General features: G+C 38.1%; 1 protein-coding gene across 1 annotated transcript in view; it reads left to right on the plus strand.

Annotated features, from left to right (window-relative positions):
* UCHL3 (ubiquitin C-terminal hydrolase L3) overlaps window positions 1-20216 on the plus strand; it is a 44312-nt gene extending 24096 nt beyond the window's left edge. Inside the window, exons 7-9 of the mRNA XM_039549541.1 lie at window positions 14584-14659; window positions 17136-17194; window positions 18483-20216. Coding sequence (XP_039405475.1) covers window positions 14584-14659; window positions 17136-17194; window positions 18483-18566 — 219 coding nt within the window. The 3' untranslated portion in view covers window positions 18567-20216. The remainder of the gene's footprint in view (window positions 1-14583; window positions 14660-17135; window positions 17195-18482) is intronic.
* The last annotated feature ends 4286 nt before the right edge of the window (window positions 20217-24502 follow it).

The raw sequence follows: 24502 nt of genomic DNA on the forward strand, positions 1-24502 counted from the left end.
GTTGCATGTAAGGAATATCTAGTTAGGAACAAGCTTTTCTTGCAGTCGAAATACTCACAATGCCTCTAGTTCATGTGAATTCTGTGGTGTATTGTTGGAGATGAGCTTACAAAGCATCTTCTGCCTCTGTGGAATTCTTCCTTTGTCAGACTCCTCTGTCTGGCTGCTTATCTTTTTATAAAAACTTGAAGGAACTTAATGTCTCTCAAGATTTCACCACCACCACCAACATAGGCTTGAAATGCTGTTGAGAGATTTAAAACCCTTGTGAAGGAAAGAGGAGGAATAGGATTTTTTCAGACAGTGTGATACATAGATTAAATTTGCATGTAAAAAACCCGCTAATGATAATGACTAAGGAAGAAGAACAGTTTTACCTGTAATACAGACCCTTTAAAATACTGTGTTTAATTAAATAATGAGAAATCATTTAAGAAAAATGAAGCTTCAAAAGGTGGTGGGGAAAAATGATTGATACATACTTAAGTACACCCTCTCTGAGAATAATCTTAAAGCTGTAATAACCCTTATATTGCCCACTTGGCTGGAAAAGTTGTACATTTTATTGTCGCTTCAGCCTTCTCCCATCTCTGCTCCAGGGATTACTGTATGGGAACTATATAATGAACAGCATGTTGGGAGGAGTCCCTGCATGCTTATGGAGCAATGCAACCGAGCAGATGCAGAACATGTGCCAGGGCCTCTGATCCCAGGCTTGTGCCTATGGAACGATGACCAGGACTGAACGTATGCTATCTCCTTCTGTTTCCCAAGTTTGCAGACATGTTGTTATGCAGTTAAAGCTCATTTTATCTCTGTCCCAATGCAGCTGGCATTCCTTTCTACAGAGTGACACTACCTCAAAACGGAGGAAAGAAGAAAAGCCCCTGTCCCAGCACAGGTTGTGAGCTGTTAGGCAGGGAAGCTTCCGACGAGGAAGGTATCATGGGCTCGAACTTTCCACTGTGAGGATGCCCTGAACCTTAGCTTCCAGATAGATGAATTGTTATAGCCACCAGCAAGTTAATCAATAATATTTATTTCTTTTTAGAAATAGTCATTCAGTACCAGATGCTGCTTTGTCCTGTCAGGTCTTCAGTGTATTACACGTGGACTGAAATAATTTGCTGGATTGGGTTCCCCAAACAAGATGAGCAAAGAGATCCCTGTTTCTAGAACCTGACAGGTTTGGGTGAGCCAAGCCATGAGCTCCTTGGCACTATCGAATTTAGGTACTTTTAGGTATATGCAGAAGTGGTGCCTGACTGAAGTGTGCTCTTGGTGCCTGACAAACACTTTATGTGATTCCTTTTAGATCTTAGATTTTAGTAACAGCTATATATATATAGGACTGAGTTTTGGATTGGGGCAGATGGTAATTGCCTGAACATTTTCCAGACCTACTCCACAAAGCTTTTAGCTTCTTTGTAATATATTTTTTTTGCATTTCAGACTATAAACTTGATGTGCTTACTGGTTCATGTGACAATAACGTTCAATTCTATTTCAGGGCTTTTGTTTTACCTCTTCAGATATTTGACTTGTTATAATTTTCAGCACAAGAATATGCTCATGTGCTCTTTTCTTCTTGTAAAGTTAGACTCATTCTCTCTTTTCTGCAGTTTCTAGCTGTTAATACCTTTTGTTTGAGTACAGTGTCTCAAGTTAGGATTTGTCTCCCATATTTTAAATTAAATGTGAAATGTATGACTGTATGCTTTATCTGGAGATGTGTATTTAACATTAATTTCATAGTAATATTGATGTGTAATTCTAATTTAATGTTTTTAATACTCATTTGAAAACAACTTCTGTTCACATAGCTTAATTTGTGCTTATTAAAACAATGCATAGAATTTTATGGCTATTACAGCCTTGTTAATTAGCCATAATCCAGTATTAAGTTTGCTTTTCCAGAATTCCTATATACTGTTTGCTGAAATTCCACTCTTACAGATACAAAAGTATATTTTCAATGGAGAGGAAAGGAAGTTTCTCATTCTTTTAGTTGGTCTCACTAGGAGACCCACTTGTACAGGAAATAAAGGCTATAAAGATTCAATGAATGGAATTTAAAATCAGGACAAATACTGACCAGAAATATTAAAATGCTTGTTGCTCTAAATGGCATTCTATGGTATAAATTCAGTTTTGAAAAGCTAAAGTATTTTTTGGTCTTGTTACATTCAGGCAAGGGGTATTTTAATATATTCTCATTATTTTAGCAATAATTGCCAGAAAACAAATAATGCAATAAAGAAGAATGGTAAAAGTATAGAGTTGTGGTAAAAATGGTAACAAAACTAAAAAATGCTCTCTAAAAAAAATCTCTCAATATTGTGCTCACCCCTCTACTGTTAAACAATTCTTAAATTTGGTATTGTTCAAAATCTTACAAATGGTTTCATAGTAATTACACAGGTGTCCTAAAAAATAGGATTTTTTTCAGAGCAAAATTAAAGTTTAACAGCTTCCAGTCAATGGAATGCATCAGAGTAAATTCATACTCTCAGCAAGGTTTTTGGTTTCATTTTTTTCAACTGTTTCTCAGTAAACAGGTACTGTAATGCAGATTCTTGGAAGACTTATCAATCCTGTCTGTTACGACGGCAGCAGCTTACAAAATTGTAAAACATACTGTAGCGTCTCTTGCCTTTTGTCATGAACTGTCTAGTCAGCAAAGTTCTTGAATTTCTGCCTGACAGCAGGTTCTAATCTTATAGGTTCCTACCTCCATAGGGAGGTCTGTGGACTATGAGGAATTCTAGAAGCAGTCTTTTATCAGTCATCTTTTGAAATTTTCTTAAGCAAGCTGAGAACATACAGTTTTTCAAGCCATCTGATATGTAATCTAAATGTAAAACGTCTCATTTTAGATCAGTTCTTCAAGTGAAGAATATGAAAAAACCCCAGTCAGTAGTACAGATAAACTGTAATAGCCATTAAGCTCCTGTAAGCCTTTCTGTCCTGTAGAAGTATTGTCATTGCTTAATTCCTTTTTATTCATGTAGTTCCATTTTTGGATTGGAGGTTTTCTAGTTTTGTCCTCTTTTATGAGGAGCTGCTGCGATGTAGTGTGGATCAGAATGCTTGAAATTAAAGAAAAAATCAAACTGTAACAAAGCTGTGGAAAACTGTTCTCTGGACAGGTTATGAGACTTGGTAACATTCCATGATTGTCTTTGAGTTCTACAGTTTCTACTGTACTTGATGCTTGCTCTTGATGAAGAATTCCTAACCCTATCTTCCTTCTTTAAGGTCAGCAATATGGGAGCAGAAAGAACCAATTCATTGTCCCTTTCTTGATAGGAAAAAGAAAAAAAAGAGAACTAAGATTAGTTGCTTCAAAAATAATAAATAATACAAAGAAAGTAAATAGTTTTGGCTGGCACTACAGTGACTTATTTTGACTAATAAGAGTGAAAACAATTTTTTTTCAGAGAAACTATCTAATGCTTGGTTTTCACAGCCCCTGCTGGAGTCATTCCACTGAATGCATAATTTGGGACATACCTTAAGGAGCTGCAGTTTCTATTCTGCCTGCCCTAACCTGGCAGGTCTCAGTGCAGACAAGTGGGGTGTTAGTGATGAGTTACTAGGTTTGCTTGTGGGTCTCTGCAGGGATTGGTTCTAAGACCTGTACTATTAAACAGTCTGTCAGTGACGTGGAAGACAATAGCGGGGTGACCAGATTGCAGCCTTCCAGGTACCTGAAGGGAGCCTGCTAGAGAGCTGGAGAGAGACTGTATGCAAGGGCATGTAGTGACAGGACAAAGGGGAATGGCTTCAAACTGAAAGACAGTGGGCTTAGATTAGACATTAGGAAGAAATTCCTTACTGTGAGGGTGGTGAGGCAATGGAAAAGGTTGCCCAGAGAAGTTGTGGATGACTCATCTCTGGAAGTAAGGGCAATTTGGATGGGGCTCTGAGCAACCTGGTATAATGGAAGGTGTCCCTGCCCATGGTGGGAGTTGTAACTAGATGGTCTTTAAGGTGGGCCTTTCCAACCCAAACCATTCTGTGATTAAAATATCCCAAAACCTACAGGCAGTGGAAAAAGATCAAGAGATAATAAAGCACAAGACATCAACACAGGACAATCTGGATCGCCCTTTAGATTAGCTTCAAACAAAGGAGTGTTTTTCTGAGGCCAAATAAAAGCTGTGTAATTAGCACAAAAGATTAACTTTATGCGAGGGGTTCTCTGAAAGGCTGAAGATAACACTGGAAATTTTTATATGTTCGAAGAGGGGAAAATAATAGTGGATGAAATGCTGAAGATGAGCTCCTGGTTTGGCATCGTGGCCAGATGAGTAATGTAATCCATTGTTCATGTTATGTCATCATTGAACAGGACTAAAAAAGTTGCATTTTCATTTATTATGAATTTTAGTAAACTGTGTGAACATGCTACTTATTGTCTCTGTAGCTATAGACAGGATTGATTGAATTTTTTATTTGTTCTGATCTTTTTCAGTAGTAAAAAATTGTTAAGCTTGAATGTTTGTTTTTGTTTAATGAATATGCTCTGATCCAAGCAAAACTTGAACTTGTTTGGTCCTGTGGCCCGTGTGGGACAGAAGATCAAAACTAAATCATCACAATGGTCCTTTCTGGTCATAATATATTTACTATAACTTTGTCAGTTGGAGCTGAGAGTCATTTTTAATACTTCTATGGTCTTTCTTCTAATAGTAACAATTTGAATGGTTTAACATAGTCCTACTGCTTCCACGGATACTAAAGGGATCCTGAGTGTTAATGGCAGTACTGCCACTGGCCTGCTATTTTAGAAGAATAGGTGAAAAACTTAGGAAGTTGCATACCTCACCACGGTAAGCTTCCCCTTTCCTTCGCTTTCCTTTTATGTTAGACATGGAACAGTAAAGAAACTCTGGGTTCTGTTACCATAGTTACTTGATTCATTTTAAATCCCAGAGTAGCACAATCTAGCTTTCCCAAATTGCCAAAGAACTGTTGCTCTCAGCTTCTGTAGCTGTAGACAAAACTGATTCATTCTCTGTTCTTAATTATTCCTTCCATTAAATGATGCTTAAATCCCCTCCGTCCTCACTTTCCAACACTCTGTCTCTTGAATGAGTCAGTTTATTTGTGTTCATATTGTGAAGTTCCCTGGGTGTGAATAACCTCTAGCTTGTCTGACTATAAACTTCAGATTTGAACAATGTCTTCGCTTATTCGCAGTGTTCTTTTATCTTCTCCTTCAAATTCAACACATTCTTGATTATTGTCTGTATGATTTGAGCAGTTAAGGTATACTCAATAGTGGACACTTTTGCAGTTGCTATTTGCTGCAGTTGCAGGGATGCTATTTCAAGTTTAAGTGGGCTAAGTATGTTCTTTTTTAATGTTTATGTAGTCGTCATCGTCCTCGCTGTCTTCACCACCATGCTCATCGCAGCCCCAGGTTAGCCACAGCAGAACGAAGGCCTCACCATTGTGTCACTCTGCATCCCTCTCCTGGGCCAAACGTAATCATGTAGGTCCTGCAAAGGCTCCCAGTCCGTCAATCCGTCTGCGTCGGTGGCGGCCCTTGATACGCCTTCCATCTGTCGGGCTTCATTCTGTTGTAAGTGTAGTCCATCTTCAGTCTTTTCTTACTCTGACACCACTGGCCTTCTGCCATGTAACTTCAGTCTTCGAGGCATCATGTTTTGTTGGGGTCTTTTCTCAACCATTCTTAGGATTTCTTTCTTCCTGGTTTTTTTTTTTCCCTTTCCACCATGTCAGACAGCAAAAGTACATCATTCCATGCTTTGCTGTCCAGGTATTTTTGATTCCATACATAAACCAAATCATTTTCAAAGCGTAGAAGAAGTTGGCCTTTCATGAAGTGGCACTTTTTTTTGCCATAGGCTCTACATCCAGCCTCTTCTTTTCACCTCATCTTCATGATCTTTCATTTGGATCTACTAAACCAAGGGGCTTCTTAATGTTTGCCACGTGGTATTATTTCTTCTGTGTTTGAGACCTGGTTTAAGTTTTCATATCCTAAACCTGGTCTCCTTTTCTTTCATCAACTCTTGGCTAATGGTCCCTGGGTATTTCAGTAAAGATAAAATGTTTCCTATAATCCCAAGGGGCTGGTTACTTTCTTACTTGACATCTTGTTTCTTTATCTAGTTTGTAGGCAAACATTCCAGTTGAGATGTTCCAATAAGAAAAGCTTGTCATCAAATGCTTAAAATTTTTTCCTTCTTCACTCACAGACCACAGATGTATCTTGAAAATCTGTAAAAAAAATTATATGTATAGAATAGCCAATATTTCTAAACGGTCTGATGGCCACCAGCAGAAATACTGAACTGAAAGAGTCTTTTAGTGGCATTTCATCCTGCTTTTAAGGAGTGATCACACTTTTAGTGCATACATGAATAAAAAAATAAATCTTGATATGTTGAACTGAATGGTCTTAAATGCAAAATTGGGACATTGATTTTGTTTTTATCATTCTTTGATACTGATCACATTTCACCTGTTCCTGGAAATTCTTCTTTGAGATATGTGGATTTTTTACAGAGATGAAATAACTACTCTGACTGTGGTCCAAGTAATTTTCTTTTCCATTCAGATGTGTCTTTGCACATGTGGAAATCCTTAATGTTTTACTGCTATTAAAATATTAGTGTGAAATGCTTCCACTTCTTTATAGCTTTTGTATATTTATCCTGATAAATATCTCAAGATGAGGCCTTTTCCCAGACTTCTTTCTGTTTATGTGAATAGTAAGTGCTTTTATTAAGTATCTAGCTCTCGTGTAATATTCAGAGCTATGGAACATTCTTGATGTAATCATTTGGAGCTAGTTAAATATTTTGGGATTTGAGGAGGCGTGGAGTTAAGCGCAGACTTAAGTTCTTCCCAACTCATGCTTCTTACCCCCCCATTTGTTTCGCTGACATTAACAAACATCTGACATTTTACCTGGGGATTTTGTTTAGCAAACCTTGGAAAATTCTATGTCATATTTCTGTAATTTGAAACTGGGATCTTGTTTGAGTTTGACTTATCTATGCTTGTTGTTAAGAAAAGACTTATTGAAGGAGATTTGAGCTTGAATATGCCTGCCTAGAACAAAAGCATTAATTGAACATGAGTTTACTTCAACGGTAATAAATGATGACTTATCCAAGGATGGATGTTACAACATAACCTGTTGTCATTATGGCAGAAAATCAAGTTGAGAGTTTTATTAACTTCAGAAAATGTCTAAAAACAAGTCATCATCCACTAGTAGTGAGCATTTGCTTTAAAAATGTTCAGAAAATTAGTTTAGCTTTCAATACAACTGTATTTGGCAAAGCAGAAGCTTGCCACTAAAATGTTTTAAAATATTAAACCTTAACTCACCTGATGTCCTGTCTTCATCTGACAGATTAAGATTGCAAGGCCTATACACAAGAATTTATCTGTGAATAGTAGGTAGTCTCATACGTTTTGGTAACTAGATGTTGTTCTCATCTTTACACTTTTGTATAACATGCCTTTCAAGAAAATTAAGAACACACGACCTATTTGTAAATTAGTTTAATATGCAAGAAATCGGACAGCATTTTTTGCATTAAAGCTCTCTTAGTTGGCTTGGTAAAATTTGAATGACAAGGTAATATTTAGTGTCCTGTCAACAAGTAGTATTAGTACAGCTTTGGTCATTCTGCTAGGTGTACAAAGAGGCTGAACTGCTCAGCGTTGCATGAGGGCAGTGTATGAGAAATGCATGAGCATTTTAGTATTGCTTTTATTAAGAAATCTGTGCCCTTGAATTTAAGGGAGGGGAACACCCTGTATGTGTTTAAAATGGAGTTGAACTTCTTTGTAGTCGTAAGTACATTTCTACTATTAAAACATTGACAGACAAAAGAAAGATTCTTTCAAAATTCAGAGCAAAGTTTTGATACTGGGAGACTTTATCTAGGCTCCTTAAATAAAAGCACTTTTCCTAGTTAAAAACTTTCCTTGATTTCAGTGGTGGTTGACCTTGGCTGGACATCAGATGCCCACCAGGCTGCTCTGTCACTCTACTTCTTTGCAGGCCAGGGCTGGGAGAAAATAAGAGAAAAAAAATAATGTGTCAAGATAAAGGCAGTTCAGTAAAGCAAAAGCTTCAAATGAAAGCAGGAAAAAACAAAAGATTTATTCTCTACTTTCCATCAGCAGGGGATGTCCAGACACTTCTTGGGAAGCAAGTCTTCAGTATGTGTAGTGGTTGGCCCGGAAGACAAATGTCACAATAATTAATGCCTACCCCCTTTTCCTTCTCCTTTCTCTTAGCTTTTATTGCTGAGCAGACCTCATATGGTACAGAATACCCCTTTGGTCAGTTTGGGTCACCTGTCCTGGCTGTGTTCCCTCTCAAGATCTTGCCCACCCCCATCCTCCTGCTGAGGGGGTTGAGAGAGGGCACTGATGCTGTGCCAGCGCTGCTCAGCAGCAGCCAAAGCACTGGGGTGTTATCAGCACCTTTCCAGCTACCAATGCAAAGCTCAGCACTGTGAGGGGCTGCTGTGGGGAAATGAGCTCCATCTCAGCCAGACCTAATACACCTTTTCAGAGCAGGTCTCTAGAAAAGTTAAGAACATATAATAGGAGGGGAAAAAAATTGAAAATACTGTCCTGAAATGTTCTGTACAAATCTGATAAATTACAGTCGATGTGGCAAATTTTTAAGACAAGCTAGAAGCATGCTTTTATTTAGTAATGTTGACTTTTCCTCAATCCTTGTCATTTTCTCTTCCACCTCATCTATTCTTTTAGTATCTCTGCTTGCCTTAGGTTTTGCTGCCTTTTATATGTCAAACTGATCTCCTGATTCTATGAATCTTTCCTACAAATTTCTCAAACTTGAAAACATGCACTTTGCTTTCTCCCATTTACTTTCTAGATCAGACTAAAGTTCCTGTTCTTTAAAGAAAAGACCAGGAAATACCTCTTTAGAGCAGCATACTGCTGAATAATTCCTCTTACTTATGGATTTAAAAGGAGATTTGTATAAACACTCTGTATCCAGATACTCTGATCCTTGATAGAGCCTGTCTCTGAATTCCACCTTCTTGCTTGACATTCTCCCATGCAAAATCAGATGCTATTGTGCTGCAGCTTGGAATTGTACCTCACCTGACCCTTAAGTATTCCAGTTATGGTTGCAGATACAGAGGTAATAAGTTCAAGACAGCTTGTCTACCATGGCAGCAGAGTAGAAAAATACATAATGCAATGCTCGGCAAAGCAACTTCTTGTCCATTTTTGTGCCAGCATTTAAGACAGTCCCTCAGCACCTTTCTCATAGAAATTGTTTTTCATTGTTCTGGGCAAGGGATGCCTTGAGCTGAATTAGCTGTGTGTGTTCAGCTGTGAAATTCCAGAGCATTTCAAGTACTGTAAACTTGCTGCAGTATATTGGGTATGAATAGAGATGTCACTGTTTTGTGAGAAAGAGCCAGAAATAACCTTGATAAAAACTTGTGATCATTATTCCTATGGTCTTTGTTTTAGTTGCAGTACTTCAACCGAGACCCAAATGCCTTTCACAGTCCTACAGGGTATTTGCCCAAGCACATCCCATGCTTCAAAACGGAAGTTACAGACATCTGATCTACTCAACAGCAATTGCATCACTTTTTTCCTTTTACTTCAGAATTTATTGCATCTAAACCATACTAGTATTCTGTTGTGTAATCTTCTTTTTTGGATATGTTTTTCTTTGGCTTCTTGTAATTCCTTGTAAGTAAATTAGTATAGTTAAACCTCTAAGGCTTCTTCTTCTCTTAACACTGCAGCTGCTTTTGTCATGATCTTTCAATTGGATGTATCTGAAATTTTTTATTCCTGAAGGTTCTGCAAAATTGTCTTTTCCCTATCAGTCTTCAGTACTCTTCTTCCATAACCTGAGAGACTCCTGATGCTAGTTTCTTGACTTAACACCAAGTGTGGTTTTTTTCCCCTTTCCCAGTCACTACCTGTATTGCAAAGCATTCTAGTAAACTGGTTTGTGAGGCTTCTTGCTTTCCTTCTTGCTTTCAAAAGCAAGTGTAAGGGAATAATAAAAATACAAGATACTGTTGGAAGAAATTTCCTGAAAATTGTCATGTAACATTGAATCTGCTTTTATAATGTGGTCTTTCATAAATAAATTTTAAGTGGGGTGTGGTGAGGCTTGTTCAGTGGATCCATGAGAGTAAAACCATTTTTTTTTTCCCAGTTGTAAGTTTGTCCCAGAAATGAAGCTTTGGGGAGAAGAAACTAGTTGCACATCGAATTTGATGAGCAGTCTTGTTTTGACTGAGGACCATTTCAAGATCAAAGGACTTCAAATGCATGAAAACTGAATACCAACTTTTAGATTGGGATAATGTTCTAAGTGCATTGCAAGATAAACTGTGCAGGTGATGAAATATACTTTATTAGACAGGCTGATATGATTGGGCAAACAGTGATACGGGGTGTACCATTGAGCTTCTGAAGGTTAGTACAACTAGAAAGACTGGTTTAGTTCATCAGGAGAGGGCAGCATGCAGTGGTGAAAGGTAAAACTAAGGGAATTTCTTAGTACAAGGAGTAGGAAGGGTTATCATTTATATTGTAAAAACTTTGGGAAGTGCCATTTTAATTAGTGATTTGAAATCTGCTAGTGAAGAGAAGAGAGGAAGAAATGTAGAGGTTCTGTTTCAATAGCGTGAACTAATGGGTATTGACCTGAGACAGTCAATTAAAATTGATTTCTCACAAAGGTCAACTTGTTTATTATTCAATTTGAATGTCCGGGTTAGGAGAGAAGGCAGTCAAATCCTCTGAAAAATTGGGACTCTGATATTTAAGTGCTTTTAATGTGGTATCCAAAATTAGAGGGCAGACAACCTTGGCTGTCTCTTTTGTGTGTGAGACTGGGTATTCATGAAGATATTCTGTATTAATATCATTGAGTGTTACCTTAGTTCCTTGGGAAAAAGTTACATTTTAGCTGATGTTCCCAGAACCATCACTTTGAGCACTGAACTTCGTGTATTTTTCTTCTTTAAATCCATTTCAAGACTTCTGGTTTTTATCTTTCAGCATGTTTTTAGGTTGGAGAGATAAATTGGAAAAATTATATCTACTGACCCATACTACCAAAACTTACTTCTTACTTCTTATACTATGATTGCAACCATAACATAAGCTTCTGTAAGCTACTCAAGGTGCTGGTATTTGTCCTCTTTCTGTCTTTGCTGGATAGTAGAGAAGTATAAATTTTATGCACTCAGCATGATGGCTCTTCAGAAGACTTGAAAAATGAGTCTTGAATCCCATGGGTTAGTTCCAAGTCCAGATTAGACAATCCCCTTATTTAGACTCCTGTGTCTTTCTCTTTCCTTGTGGTTCATACATATATGTGGTCCTTCAAATGTGCTTTCTCCTTTTGCACACTGACTGGGCTTTTAAGTGAAAAGTCTAGAGGAACCGTTCATCTCAACACTTGATTGATGTCTGTGTTACTGTGGTCTTTGACATGACGAGTAATCAAGAGAAAATCCTCTGTAACTGTTCTAAGCAATACTACATAGTGGTGAACAGGCAGGCAGACTTTTTAAAGTTATGCTCCTTATTCTTTTAAACATTGACATAGACACTTTGTTAGAAACTTGAAAACATGGCCAAAGGTGTAGCTTTCCAAGGAGGCCACAAAAGACATGTCTCTGGAGCTGACATTCCCTCTTTTTTCCATTCCTTTGAAATTTAAAATCTTCTGGTTCAAGTGTTAGAATTTCTAGAGCTTCCCAGTGAAATGGAAATTGGCCTGACTTTTCATGTGGTATCTGTGTGTGTGTTTGCACACATATGGATGTGTTGGGAGTTTTTTCCCTAAGGATGGGAGGGGTGGAGGGATTTTGAATCAGATTCATCACACTGGGAAAGTTTAATCCAGTTACTTGTTTGCCTAAGTTATAAGCAACAGATTTTATAATACAAAGTTTTAGGTCATCGTGACTATTCAGACCCTATTGTTTCTCAGTGCTTATGATTATGCAAATATTTTTCTGTCAAAAATTACTGAAATCCTAATTTTTCACGAAATGTAACAAATCAACTTTACTGCTATCTAGATTAGATTAAAAGAAATATCAATGGAAGGAAACAGCCTACGTTAGAACATATCGCAGAAAACTTAATAATGGCTTTCGTTCTCTCTGAGGTTGGGGAATTAAAAACACAACATTTCTCACGGTCTATGGCAATAGCACAATGAAAGCATGTTATTTAGATTAGTCATGTACAAAAACTCAGCAGGATTCTATAGGAGTCTGCCTCTAAGTAAACTTTATGAAAAGTCAATCATGCTTTTTTTGATGAGTTCCTTATCCGTCTTCTTTCTATATATAGACTCAGCATTCCAGGCATGCCAGTTGTGTCTCTCTAGAGAAAGGGTGTTTATTAGAATCAGACAAAGAACATAACCCCCAAAATGGTCAAAAGGGCAACTATATCTTGTTCTAAATGTGGTCAAAATCAAATCCTGAACATCTCAAAGTCCTCTGAAGTAGTGATGTACTCTTCTACTTCATGTCACTTTGAGCCCAGGTAGAGTATGTTCTTTAAACTGTAAAGCCACTTCTTTCCTAAAGTGCGACTAACTGGCAGTGGTCTTTCGCCTAACCCTGAAATTTCTTAAACCCTGATTTGTTAGTTGGTGTGTTTAGTGGATTAGTGAACAGCGGTGAAGTCGTATGTCTATGAAGGGAATTAGGTGACAATGTGGGATTTGACAAGGATGCTCAGCCTTGCCTGCCTACACACTTTTGTAGCACTACAGTTTAGATGTCTGTAAAAAGTTGGGTGATCAATAGCAATAACAACAAGGTGTCATTGGATGTTACCTACTGTCTTGTGTGATTTTATGGAAACCTGTGGTCCTTTGAAGTTTGCAGCTGGGGTAGTCAAGTTCTTGAGGCTGCTTGGCTTTGCTAAATCCTGGCTCTGTTTGGCCTTCTGTGAAACAAAGTTATCAAAGGCTATTTCACTTAGACTGCTTGAATTTCTGGTGGAAAGGTCCTCTTGCCCCTTTGATAGATGCCTCATCTTCAGTGACCAGAATGCCTTTTCTCCATTCTAGGCTCTCTGAAACAGTGATGAAACAGGGTATTTGGGCCTTTCACACTTTTAACTGGCCATGGAGATAAATCTCAAATGAAAGCGAGGGGAAGTTGTGTGTTTTTTTGTTTTATTTTTCTTTTTTTCTCATTCTTGAGCTTGCTACGTAGAATTTCTGTAAGCTGTTAGCAGTTCTTCCACAGTGCTGTGTTCTTTTGCCTTCTTGATATATTGAAGGACTTGTGGTGACTTCTTGTCCTTCACTCTGTTCTTCTGGTTATTTGCCAAATTTCTTCAATTTATATCATCTTTTAAAGTCTCTTCTCATGGCCATCATCAAAAAGGAAATTTTGAACCCAGTCTTGAAAAGATGATACGACTTTGAGGTCCTAAAACTTATTTTACACTCTAACCTGTTTCTAGCAAGTTTTTACATTTTTAGAATCTTTTAGGAAATTCATGTAAGCCTAGCAGTAATTAAAAGATGAAAGAAAATGGTATGAAATAGATTTTCAGGCAAGTCAGATTCTTAATAATGAAGAAAAACTGAAGTCTTTTTCCCATTTGCTCAGAATGGTATCATCTTAAATTGTGGATCAAAGTTCAGATGCAGACTGGACAGACTGATAAGGAATTAACACCATCAATTGCTATTGAACACAATAGTGGTGATAGAGCTTTTGGCTCAAAAGTGATGACAGAACTTTTGGCTCACAAGTTCAAACACCACTGCTCAGTGGGTGCTGGGAAGGTGTGTTGGTGGAGCACCATGCTGTGCATGCCCAGCAATCTTCTGCAAAAGCTTTTGCTTGCTGTAGTTTCCAGCACAGCAAAAAAACCCTACTGGCCTAGGCAGATCTTTACTAACAGTAACCATTTTTTATGTCATGTCCCTTGGTGCTTTCGCTGTACTTCAGTCCTTAGAGGATATGATGAGTATGATACCACTTTGAAAATTCAGTCTGGGCACCTCTGGTTATTTTCTTTCGTCCCCATCTAAGATGTGTTTGCTTTGACTGCCTCTGAAAGAGGAACTGGTTAACTGGGGTTGGTTTATGCGGGAAAAATTATTTTGACCAAGTGAATATTTTCAGTTTTAAAATGTTACAGGTTTAGAGTTGAGCCCTGCATCATTGTGTTATGGGAGATAGGTTAGTGAAGGATGTTGTTTATATGAAAGTCTATTTTTGATGTTTATGTATTTGAGCTGATTTTACTTTTAATTCAGTAATGAAAAATAAAGCTTTTATGTAGAGCTATAATCAGAAATACTTCCAGATACTCCACTGCATGGATTCTTACTGATACATGCAGTTTCTTTATATGCCAAAATGTTCCTCACTTGACTTCTGCCATTCTGTATAGATCCAGAATGTGCTTCCCAATTGTGATTTTTGTCCAGTTGTTTTGCATATTATGATGATAAGTGCTCATTAATCATATATCTCTAAGAGTTTTAGTAAACACAATTTCTTTTTGTCTTGTTTTGTCTTGCAGGCACCAAGTATAGATGAAAAAGTAGATCTTCACTTTATTGCATTAGTTAATGTAGGTGGTCATCTCTATGAATTGGGTAAGAACACTTTCTATACACTCTCCATTTGTTTGAAACAAATACAAGTAGTGATGCTGTCAACTGTGAAAAGTTTCAGGGAGATTTCTTGATGTTATTATGTAGGGCTTAGGTTCTTTTTAGCTGCATCTTAACTCTCTGGGGATTTCTGTCAAACAACTGCAGCCTTCTTCCCATTGTTTTGGGTTTTTTTTTTTTGTTCTCCTTCCCTCAACTCCATCCTATTAAGACAAAATGGTACAGAATACTAGACTGCCTCAAAACTTCATTTTTTGGCATTTATCAGGACAGGAAGCAAGAAGAATGAATAAACACTCAAAATTTCACAGGACATTCGTTATATTTATGTTCCTGGATTGCTTGTGGAAGTATTAAATCAACTGTGTGCCACTTCAGAAATGTTAGCTAAAGTATGTCATCAGGGTATTACAAGATATTAATATTCTGCAACTCATTTGTAATAGTCTTGTCATGTTTTTCCTCTACTTTTTGTGGTCAATAGACAGTTAACTGTACAAGAGTAGTCCTTATTTTTTGAACCACAGCTATCTTTTCCCTCTTCAGATTGTGTAGCACTTAGTTTTGCTCAGATATTCTCTAATGACTCCAGTCTTAAATATGTTGCTGAGCAACTAGGTTTTCCAGCAGGCTCTTCAGAAAATCAGCAAGCAGATCAGCATTTAAAAACTGCAAGTCACTGGTATTTCCTAGCATAATTTTTGCAGTATTTTATGGTTATATGATTTTCATCTTTTGAAAATCAGCATTTAATTAAGCAATGCCCTTAACAGGTGGTAACTAATCACAACATGGGGCATAAGCGGAATATAAGAAGTGCTTATGTTAATATTAAGTTGATCTAAGCGATATTACCAGAGATAAGTCATAACCAATAGGCACACATTTTTGTGTTTTATGCCCCTGTGTATCTGTCAGTGGACTAGATCAAAAAGTTAAGAACTGTAGAATGCAATATAAATATTTTATGGCTCTAAATTTCAAGGCATAAGGGATGACTTGCTCTTTTTTCAGTTGTGTGCTACTATTTCCATGATACATTTTCATTGTCCATTAATTTATGCTGATTAACAAGCAGACTACATACTATGATGACCATATTTACCTATTTTCTGTAGGTATGATGCAAGAGAACCCCCATTTGAATTTTTTCTTAAAATAAAAAAAAAATTAGAAAAAGAAGAGGCATTTAGCTCTGCTGTGCAGTGGAATGCCAGTAGTACTACTTCTTTTATTCTTAAAATAACTTCTCTCCGTACCAGCGGAAGGAAGCAAAAAAATCCCCAACCTAAAAGTAGGAAAATGGAAGAAGGTTTTTCAATTGATTCACTGGCTTCAGACAGTGTGGGCAGCATGTGGGCTTTGGCGTGCTAAGGAAGCACATGGATATTAAATGTTTATGATGTTTTTGTCATAGAAAACACATTATTTATAGGCACATGAAATTAAAATGTTGTTCTGCCATATGGACATAAAAAAAGCCCAAAAATTGAGGTGAACTTAGCTTGCAACAGTGCAGGGCATTCAGTTCTGTTTTCCTGGCATTTTCTGAGGGTTTTGCCTTGTAACTTCAGTCATGGTAGTTACAGTAATGAACAACATCTTGTTCATGTAAATCCATAAGTTTTCTAACATCATATCTATTTTTAGTTATGGAAAATGTAGTTTGGAAGTGTTGTCAACTTTGATGGCATCTTTGGGGAGGGAAAAGCCTTTCACAGGGAAGACAGAGCCAAAAGTGAATTTAGCAAAAGTGGTTTAGCAAATACAGGTACCCTGTCACAGGTTTTCATACTGTTAACCCTTTGCAAGTAACCTGAAGCATATTTATATGAAGTTATTTTTAAAATGCTGAGAATGACAAGCATTATTCTATTGGAAATGCAAGAAAAAAGTAACTATAGCAACCCTTCTTAAATGCCATGAAAGTGCTTAATATTTAGAGCTGTTGGGTTTGTTTGCTAATTTATTTTAAATGACAGAAACATTTTCAGTGATGCCAGACTCTTTAGAATGGTGGGTTTGTTGCTTTGGTCTACTGTGGAGTCCCTGATCACAGCTGTCAAACACCACAGACATAGAGCTGTCTGTCTGCATAAATCCATCAAATGTTGCTGAAATTTTTCTACTCTACTTGAAAAACTGAAGTACTACACCAGCATTAAAACAATAGCAACTTACAGCCTTTAAGTTTTCAAATTAAATATTGAAAAATATTTCATCGTTTTAATTGGATTATTTTTTAAAAGTAAGAGACTGTATATAATGATACTGGTACAAGCAGTCAGCAGTGGAGAGACCCGGGAAGAGCTAGCTGCATGTGTGGCCTTTATGAAAAATGAGATAGCATTTTTGAAAGTGAAGTACAAAAAAATTTGTGTAAATAGTTTTAACTGGAAGAATGAAGCTTTTATAATTTTATAAATGTGTTGTTCAATCCCACTTTGTCTTTCAACAGATGGGCGCAAGCCATTTCCAATAAACCATGGGGAAACCAGCGACGATTCTTTTTTAGAGGTAGGGATAGAGAACCTTCTTAATAAATGGTGTTACACAACATTCTTGCTGTATTTCCGCAAAATTTATAAAATAGATACATGAAAATACGTATACAAGTCTAGCTATATTTATGGTTGGATGAGGAATAGAGTGAGTGGAATGGTGAGGCAAAATTCAGTTTACTCAGTTTTGAAAAGAGATATTTTGGAACACTCACGTTGTGGCTCCAGATGAAAGTATTGTATCATAAGAAATGTCAGAAGGGTTGACTATGACACAAGATCAGACTGACTTATCTTCTGTGCTTAGATTTTCATACACTCCTGCTCCTTTCAAATAGTACGTGTAACAAGGTAGCAGATTGAAAACTTAAAATTCTTCATTCTCTTTCCTTTGGTTTAGTTATAGTTTGATAGGTGTCAGGCTAGACAGAAGCTGATTTCCTTTGTGACCCTTGCTAATAATCATTCTTCTTCACTTTCACATCTTCTTTTGGGTGCTACTTTGTGTCATGAGCTGAGAAATGAATTGGAAAGGGATACACTGAGTTGGGAGAATAAACTGTCGTCCCCACAGAATGTGCAAAGTTGAAGTTGAGAGAAGGCAATGCATAGATCTGACTTTTATGATATCCAGACTGGATTAGCATTACAAAATGAAGAAACCAGAGAAACTAAAACAAACAAAACCCAGAACGATTTTATAGTTTAGAAGCACAGACTAACATCTGTTAAGTTTGCAAACAATTTGTGCCTGCTTGGACAGGGGAAGAAATTGGATAAAGCTTTCCTTATTTCATATGTTCCTTTTTCCTGTTTTGCTGATAACATGTGTTCTCCAGATTGCACCCTAAAGCTAGACTAGATGAAGGAATTACTTAAAATCTTTCAATTACCCCGCCCAGCTTAGATTCATCTTGAAACAAAGGAAAAATTTCTGAAGGCAGCAGTACTAGTTAAGGCAAGCTTCAGAGATGCATTTAGAAAGTCAGAGAAGCAACATATTTGCTGCACAAAGTAATATTCAGTCACAAAAATCATCATTGCTAAGGTCCTGCATAAAACTTTTGCTCTTTTAGGCTGCCCATATGAGCACTGTAAGTAATCTTGAATAGTGGTAACTTACATCAGAATACAGTTTATGTAGGCTTGTCACACTATTTAGTAAACCTTTATGTAAAAATCCATTTTGAGCATAGTTTGGATAAAGCATATCTTCATATTTCAGTTGTGTTTTGTTTGTTTTTTTGTAATATGATTTATACTGTTTTTCATTTTGGGGTATTTTTGTACTGTTTTTCCCCTAGGATGCAATAGAAGTTTGCAAGAAATTCATGGAACGTGACCCAGAAGAATTAAGATTTAATGCAATTGCACTGTCTGCAGCTTAAAAGCCTTTTCCAGTGAGGCTACTCTCTTGCAATGTATTGTAAGAATAAAACTGTTGCCATATGTTAATAGTACAAATTTTGATACTTCCCTAACATTCTTGACTAATTGTAGCATACATGGAATAAACTTTGCATTTGTCCTTGCTATATTTTGCTGCTTGTTCCTACAGCAACTTTGGGTATTTCTATACAGGCATGCATTTTGTGCAAGATTTCTTTGTGGTGGGTTTTTTTTCCTTCCACCCCCTTAAAAGTTTTGGGAATTACTGTCTGTGATATGTCCTCGTAATAATGATGAGCTACTTCAGAGCAGGATTATCATTTGTGTCATGCACAGGTAACATTCTGAGTGGAGTATGTGGTGTGGCAATGGGTGAACACTGGGAATATGAGGCTATCTCCATCTTTTATTTATAATGGTGCAAGAATATTTTAAGAACTTCTTCAGGTGACTCAAATGACAAAGACATTTTTTCAGTGCATTATTTATAAATAAATATATTGAAGAAAAAAGGCAGAAAAAGGACTATTCTTACTGTTGGTGAGAACTAACATTTTAAAATTATCTTAATGTTTTTACATTTTGAATAAAACTTCACTTTGTTTCTCAAGTCTAATAAATTGTCAAAAAACTTTAGTTAAACCAATATTTGCTATTTGTATATATGGAAAAATGACGTGGATTTTTTCCTCCTGAAAAGGCGCATTAACTAATTCAAATGGTAGGACTGTGGAGGGCACACACAGGTGAATACAGCAGTAGTACCTCACCTAACTGAAATAAATGATAGAAAAGTGATGATGGTTGCAATGAAGTTTTGTTCAGCAACAACAGAAAGAGACTGGAGATTTTAAGGTAGCCATGATGGTTATATACTTTTCTCCCCTGTAGGAATATCTATTGTGAGTTTGTCAGGTGGCATTACTGAATGCTGTGTGATACCCTTCCCCTGTGCCATCCCTCCCACTCCACCCACTGTTCTTAAGGTACTGTTGACCATTTTCTGTACCTGAATAGTAACACTGTGGTTGTTTGGGGTTCGGTTTTCTTGGTTTGGCTTGGTTTTGGGTTCAGTTTTTTGGCTAAGCCGTCTTAACACTTTAGGATTCTTGTGAAGGTTGGTTTGTGTTAATGTGCATGTTTTTGACGTTCCAGAAAAATATTCCTTATTCACTCCTTTAAAGTGGAATAATTTAGGTTTGCTTCCAATCAAACCCACTGCCAAAGGAAACTGAGCCCTCTGCGTCCCAGAGGATGCTTTCATTCTCTATCAATTGTCTTTGCAGTAAAAATGAATGGGGTTATTCCAGAAGCACTCTGGCAGAGTCTTCCTTCTTTATAGAAAAGAAGGAGGCGTGGGAGTCTGTCTTATCACTTAAGAACATCTCTTGCACTCTAAGGAAAAAGTTGGAGTGTCTGTCTAAAACATGTCACCTGGAGAGTCCAGTAACAACGTTCTGTTTTCTGTAAGTGAGCTGATTGGAAAAGCAGGGGAGAAGAATGACACTAATGAGCTTCCATTTTTGAAGCTTTTGCTTTTTTACACCAATAAAATGCAGTATCATTAAGACTTGCTTTTTGTTGCCATGCTCATTAGTAAAGCCCTGAAACTTGCTTTTAAATAAAAATCAGAGGCTTTAGTAACCAAACCAGCTGTGTTGTCTTCTTGCTAATATCAAATAAAGGTTGAAAAATCAAACAAAGGTTGTCACCACTGAATTGGGATATTGCATATTTTAAGCTAATGGTGACTTAGAGGATTATCTTTCAAGTAAGCCATAGTTAATATAGATAAGGGCCTTTTAGGATAGGGAGGAAAGAGAGGAAGTGCAGTTCAAAGCTGTTAAACTAGCTGCATCAATTGTCTGCTCTAGGGAAATAGTCTCATCATACATGCTCTTCAATGTTTAGAACAATTCAGTGGGTTTAAGTAATGTATGGTGTGTCTGTTTTTGTGCAACTGTTTATTGCAAAATCCCTTCAGAAGTGGAGCTCCTTGTTGAGTACAAGGACTGATTAGATAAATCAGGACAAAGGATAATAAGGTTAGAGTAATAAATTTGGGGTGGGATTTTCTGTGGTCACGCTGAAAAATACATGTTGAATCTTAAGTAAAAACATATAGATAAGAATTCTTAGTATTTTGGCAATGTTGTAGTTTTGCTTAGCATCTTCTACATAGTCTTCAAATCAGTTGTTCTGCAGGGTAAGGTTTCCCGCTTTTGTTTTATTTTCAGTGTTAATTTCTGGTTTATTAACATGTAAGATGGTACATTTTAGTGAACACTGCTTGGAGATGCCAAAGGAAGAGCAATGCACCAGTTTCTATGCTGAACTGTATCTAATCACTGCGTGGTCCCTTGCTAGAAATTGTGAAAGGCTGCACTGCAGAAATACCGTCTCACCTGACATGTAGAGTGTAACAGCCTTCCAGAGCTTGTGAGAGCATGCTTTGGCACAGGCTTTGGTGACTGTCTTGAGGAGCACAGGAAGTAAAGGGATCTACAAGCTGCTGGAGTATCTTTGTCATTGACAGAACCTGTATAACATGGATAGAAGAACTGAGGTATGAACACTTGGCTGACTTGTAAAGTCAAGCAAGGTCCTGATTAGAGGCTGAAAAGCCCTGCAGACCCCATGGTGCTTTTGGCTCTGTGATGCCCCAATGTCTGCATCATCGCCTGAGCTGTACAATCTCCGCTTATTAGTTCAAGCTCCGTGGGAAAATAACACTGTAGTTTCTGACTTGTGCAGCCCTGCGAGAGCCTCGACACCTTTGTGCAGAGGAGCATGGCTTGGCCACAGGCTGCAGTGCCAGAAAATCTCTCTTCAGCCTCTGCAGTCTGGGCCACCTGTACACACCATCTTATGGACATGGTGTGTGTAGGAGTGAAGAGATGATGCATGCTCCACGCTTACATTAATTTTAGCTGAGTGGAGCTGGCGTGTTATTAAGCACTCAGGATTGTTCAAGCTCTTTTAAGTATAATGGTGCAAGTTTTTCCATGTTATTTACAGGCATTTTGTTAAGAAATCATAAGAATTTAATAACCAGTACAATGCCCTTTCCTTTCAATTATGGCTGCATGATTCAGTTAAGGGAAGTAGAAGAAAGTTGTTTTCTGACATTGAAATATGTGTTTTGGAAAAAAAAGACACTTAACAACCCACATTTATAAAATAAATATGGTCTTTCTTTAAAGGAAGAAGCCTGCCTTGATAGAAAATATTATTGTGTCAAATATTTGTAGAACTCTCCTTGAAAAGAATATGACGTAAACTGTTGCTTGACTTATCCCTAGGAGCACACACATAGAAAGGGTTTATTTTTGTCAAGTAGAACAATATTATGCTTGCTACTTTTGACAGCAACAATTAGCAGTCATATATGGTATATGTAATCTTTCTCTGATCTAGGACTCTGGTGACTTCCATTGTTAGCACAAAGGAATAATAAAACTATTTTGGTTGCTCAGGCTCACATAGATAATTTATCTGTGACAGTTGATTTAAAATTCACTTTTAAAATGAGATTTACATGTGGGAACTTTTTTTTACTTAGTGAATAACTTTGACTTGAAAGTTGCTGTGATCCGTGCAGTCTACTTAAACACTTAATCAAATAACATGATTACTCAAATTACTTGAATTACTTGATCTAAAACATTAAACACTTCATTTGTAAGAAAAGTTAATTGATTTGTCATGAAGTGAAATAAAGCAACCAGAAATAAGTGAGAAATGTGATTTTTTTTTTTTAACATGACCTCTTTTGAAGCCTGCTTTATAGAATTCTTAGTTACCTTCTCCTACTTAGGGGCAAGCCCTGTATTTTTAGGTGAAGTGAAAGACCTTGAAAACTGGAGAAAAGCTGCTGTAGTTCTCCAGAAAAATGTTTGGTAACCTCAGGTACTGCAAACTGATGTCAGCCAGCAGCAGCAGCTGATAAATGCTTTATTTAGACATTTTTAACCTTTGTAATCATGGATGTTAATTAGTGAGATGAGAGGGTTGTTTTCTGATGTTCAGGCTTCCCACTCAAGAAAAATGCAGATTCTTCATTTGTGTTTGGTCTTGTGGCTGGTCTGGCTTGGAACAGGAAAAAGGAGTAAGAAAAAAACTTCAAAATTACAGCTTGGATTATCATAATGTTCCTTGCTGGCTCTATAGCATAGATGTCTCAAATCATACCATGGTGAGGAGATAACTACATAACTTCTATGCATTTGTAACTTTAATAAATGTCAAACATCTCCCGTGGAACTTACTTCAGCCAGAGTCACTGCATTTTCCCTCCTGCGTGTAACACCAGCAACACTGATTTCCATATACTGCAGAAACTGATAGCTAATAGCTTCCTGGTTTGTTGATCTCCTAAAATTCTTTTTCTCTATTCTAAGAAGGTTTTCTATAAAGCAGAAATAAGATGTGTTCCCAAGTAAACATCTCAGGAGAAGTGAATTTGTGTGTGGTACAAATTTTGAGTTACCTTTTCTCAGTAGTCCTTCAAAAATTATGAATGTTCTGCCATGGGCTATAAAGGCAAAAGATGTATGAAGCAACTCAGTTTTACGTACAGAGAAGACATGGAAAGAAAAAATACTACAAAAAGTTCAAGTAGGAAAAGATCATAGAATTGTGAAAGTTGGAAAAGACCTCTAAGGTCATTGAGCACAACTGTTAAACTAACATTGCCATGTTCACCACTAAACCATGTCCCCAAGTACCACATCCACATATTTTGAACACTTCCAGGGATAGTGATTCCCCTACATCCCTGGGCAGCTTGTGCCAATGCCTGACTGTGCTTGCATTGAAGAAATTTTTCCTTATATCCAATCTAAAATCTACTTGCACCTCCCCTGGTGCAACTTGAGGCCATTTCCTCTTGTCCTGTTGCTTGTTACCTGGGAGAAGAGACTGAGCTTCACCTTGCCACAGCCTCCTTTCAAGTAGCTATAGAGAGCTTAAATACAATCTCAAAATAAAATCTAGTACTCCAAAAATCCCAAACAAACCGAAGTCAAAACCCAACAATCTAATGCTGTGGATTACTACTACAGAAAATGGCTCTTTTCCCCGATATTTAACTTTTCTGCTTAGCATGTGTCCACATCTTCCTGTATTGGAAGAAAGGATTTCACTGTGTTCAGCCAGCAAACCATCTCCCTCCTGGCTCCTATGCTTCGGTCAGCGTGGATGACCTTTTGCTGCAGCACAGCATGATCCCAACCTGCCCCACCTTTGTGGTCACTGCAGTGGGCAGAGCTCAGCACAGCTCCCATGCAGGCCCAGGGGTCAAGCTGTACTAAGACCGGGCTTTAGCTCTGAGCTTGGAATAGCGTGTGGGGTGGAAGAGTCGCTAAAAATCCGTTGTAGTGTGCCGGGGAGAGGAGACACGAATGAGCCAGAGCAGTGGGCACTGGTGTGGGTACTGTGAGCTAAACCAGAGTTGAAGCTAACGGGGCTGGGGAGGGAAGCATGGAAGCCGAGCCGTGTGCCTTCAGCTCTGCCTGGGCACCTCCACTTCGGTCACTTTGTACGAAAAGAGCTCAAAAGTAAGTGTGGATCTCTCATGTCTCCCGTAGCTGTGGAAAAGGCTCCTGACTTCATTCCCAAACGGGTCAACGCTGCAGAGTGTGGAGCCGCTTTCCCGGGATCGCGGCGCTGCCTGTGGTTGGCCGGGGAAGCCCCATCGGTGCGGAGGTGAGGGAGGCGGCCCGGGCTGCCGGGGCTCCTGCGGCCCCGCCAGAGGGAGGCGGCGGCGCGCTGGGCAGTCCTGGCCGGGCGGGGCGGCAGGTGGCGGGGGCCGGGGCGGCGGGGCCGGCCCTGAAAGGTGCGATTGTCCCCAGCTATTCCTGGTATGCGCCGAGGCGGGAGGCGCCGGGGACGGCCTCCACCGGCCGGGAGCGCAAGGGACGCCGCGTCCCGGCGG

This window comes from Corvus cornix, chromosome 1 (assembly GCF_000738735.6).
Source record: "Corvus cornix cornix isolate S_Up_H32 chromosome 1, ASM73873v5, whole genome shotgun sequence".
Classification (NCBI taxonomy): Eukaryota; Metazoa; Chordata; class Aves; order Passeriformes; family Corvidae; genus Corvus; species Corvus cornix.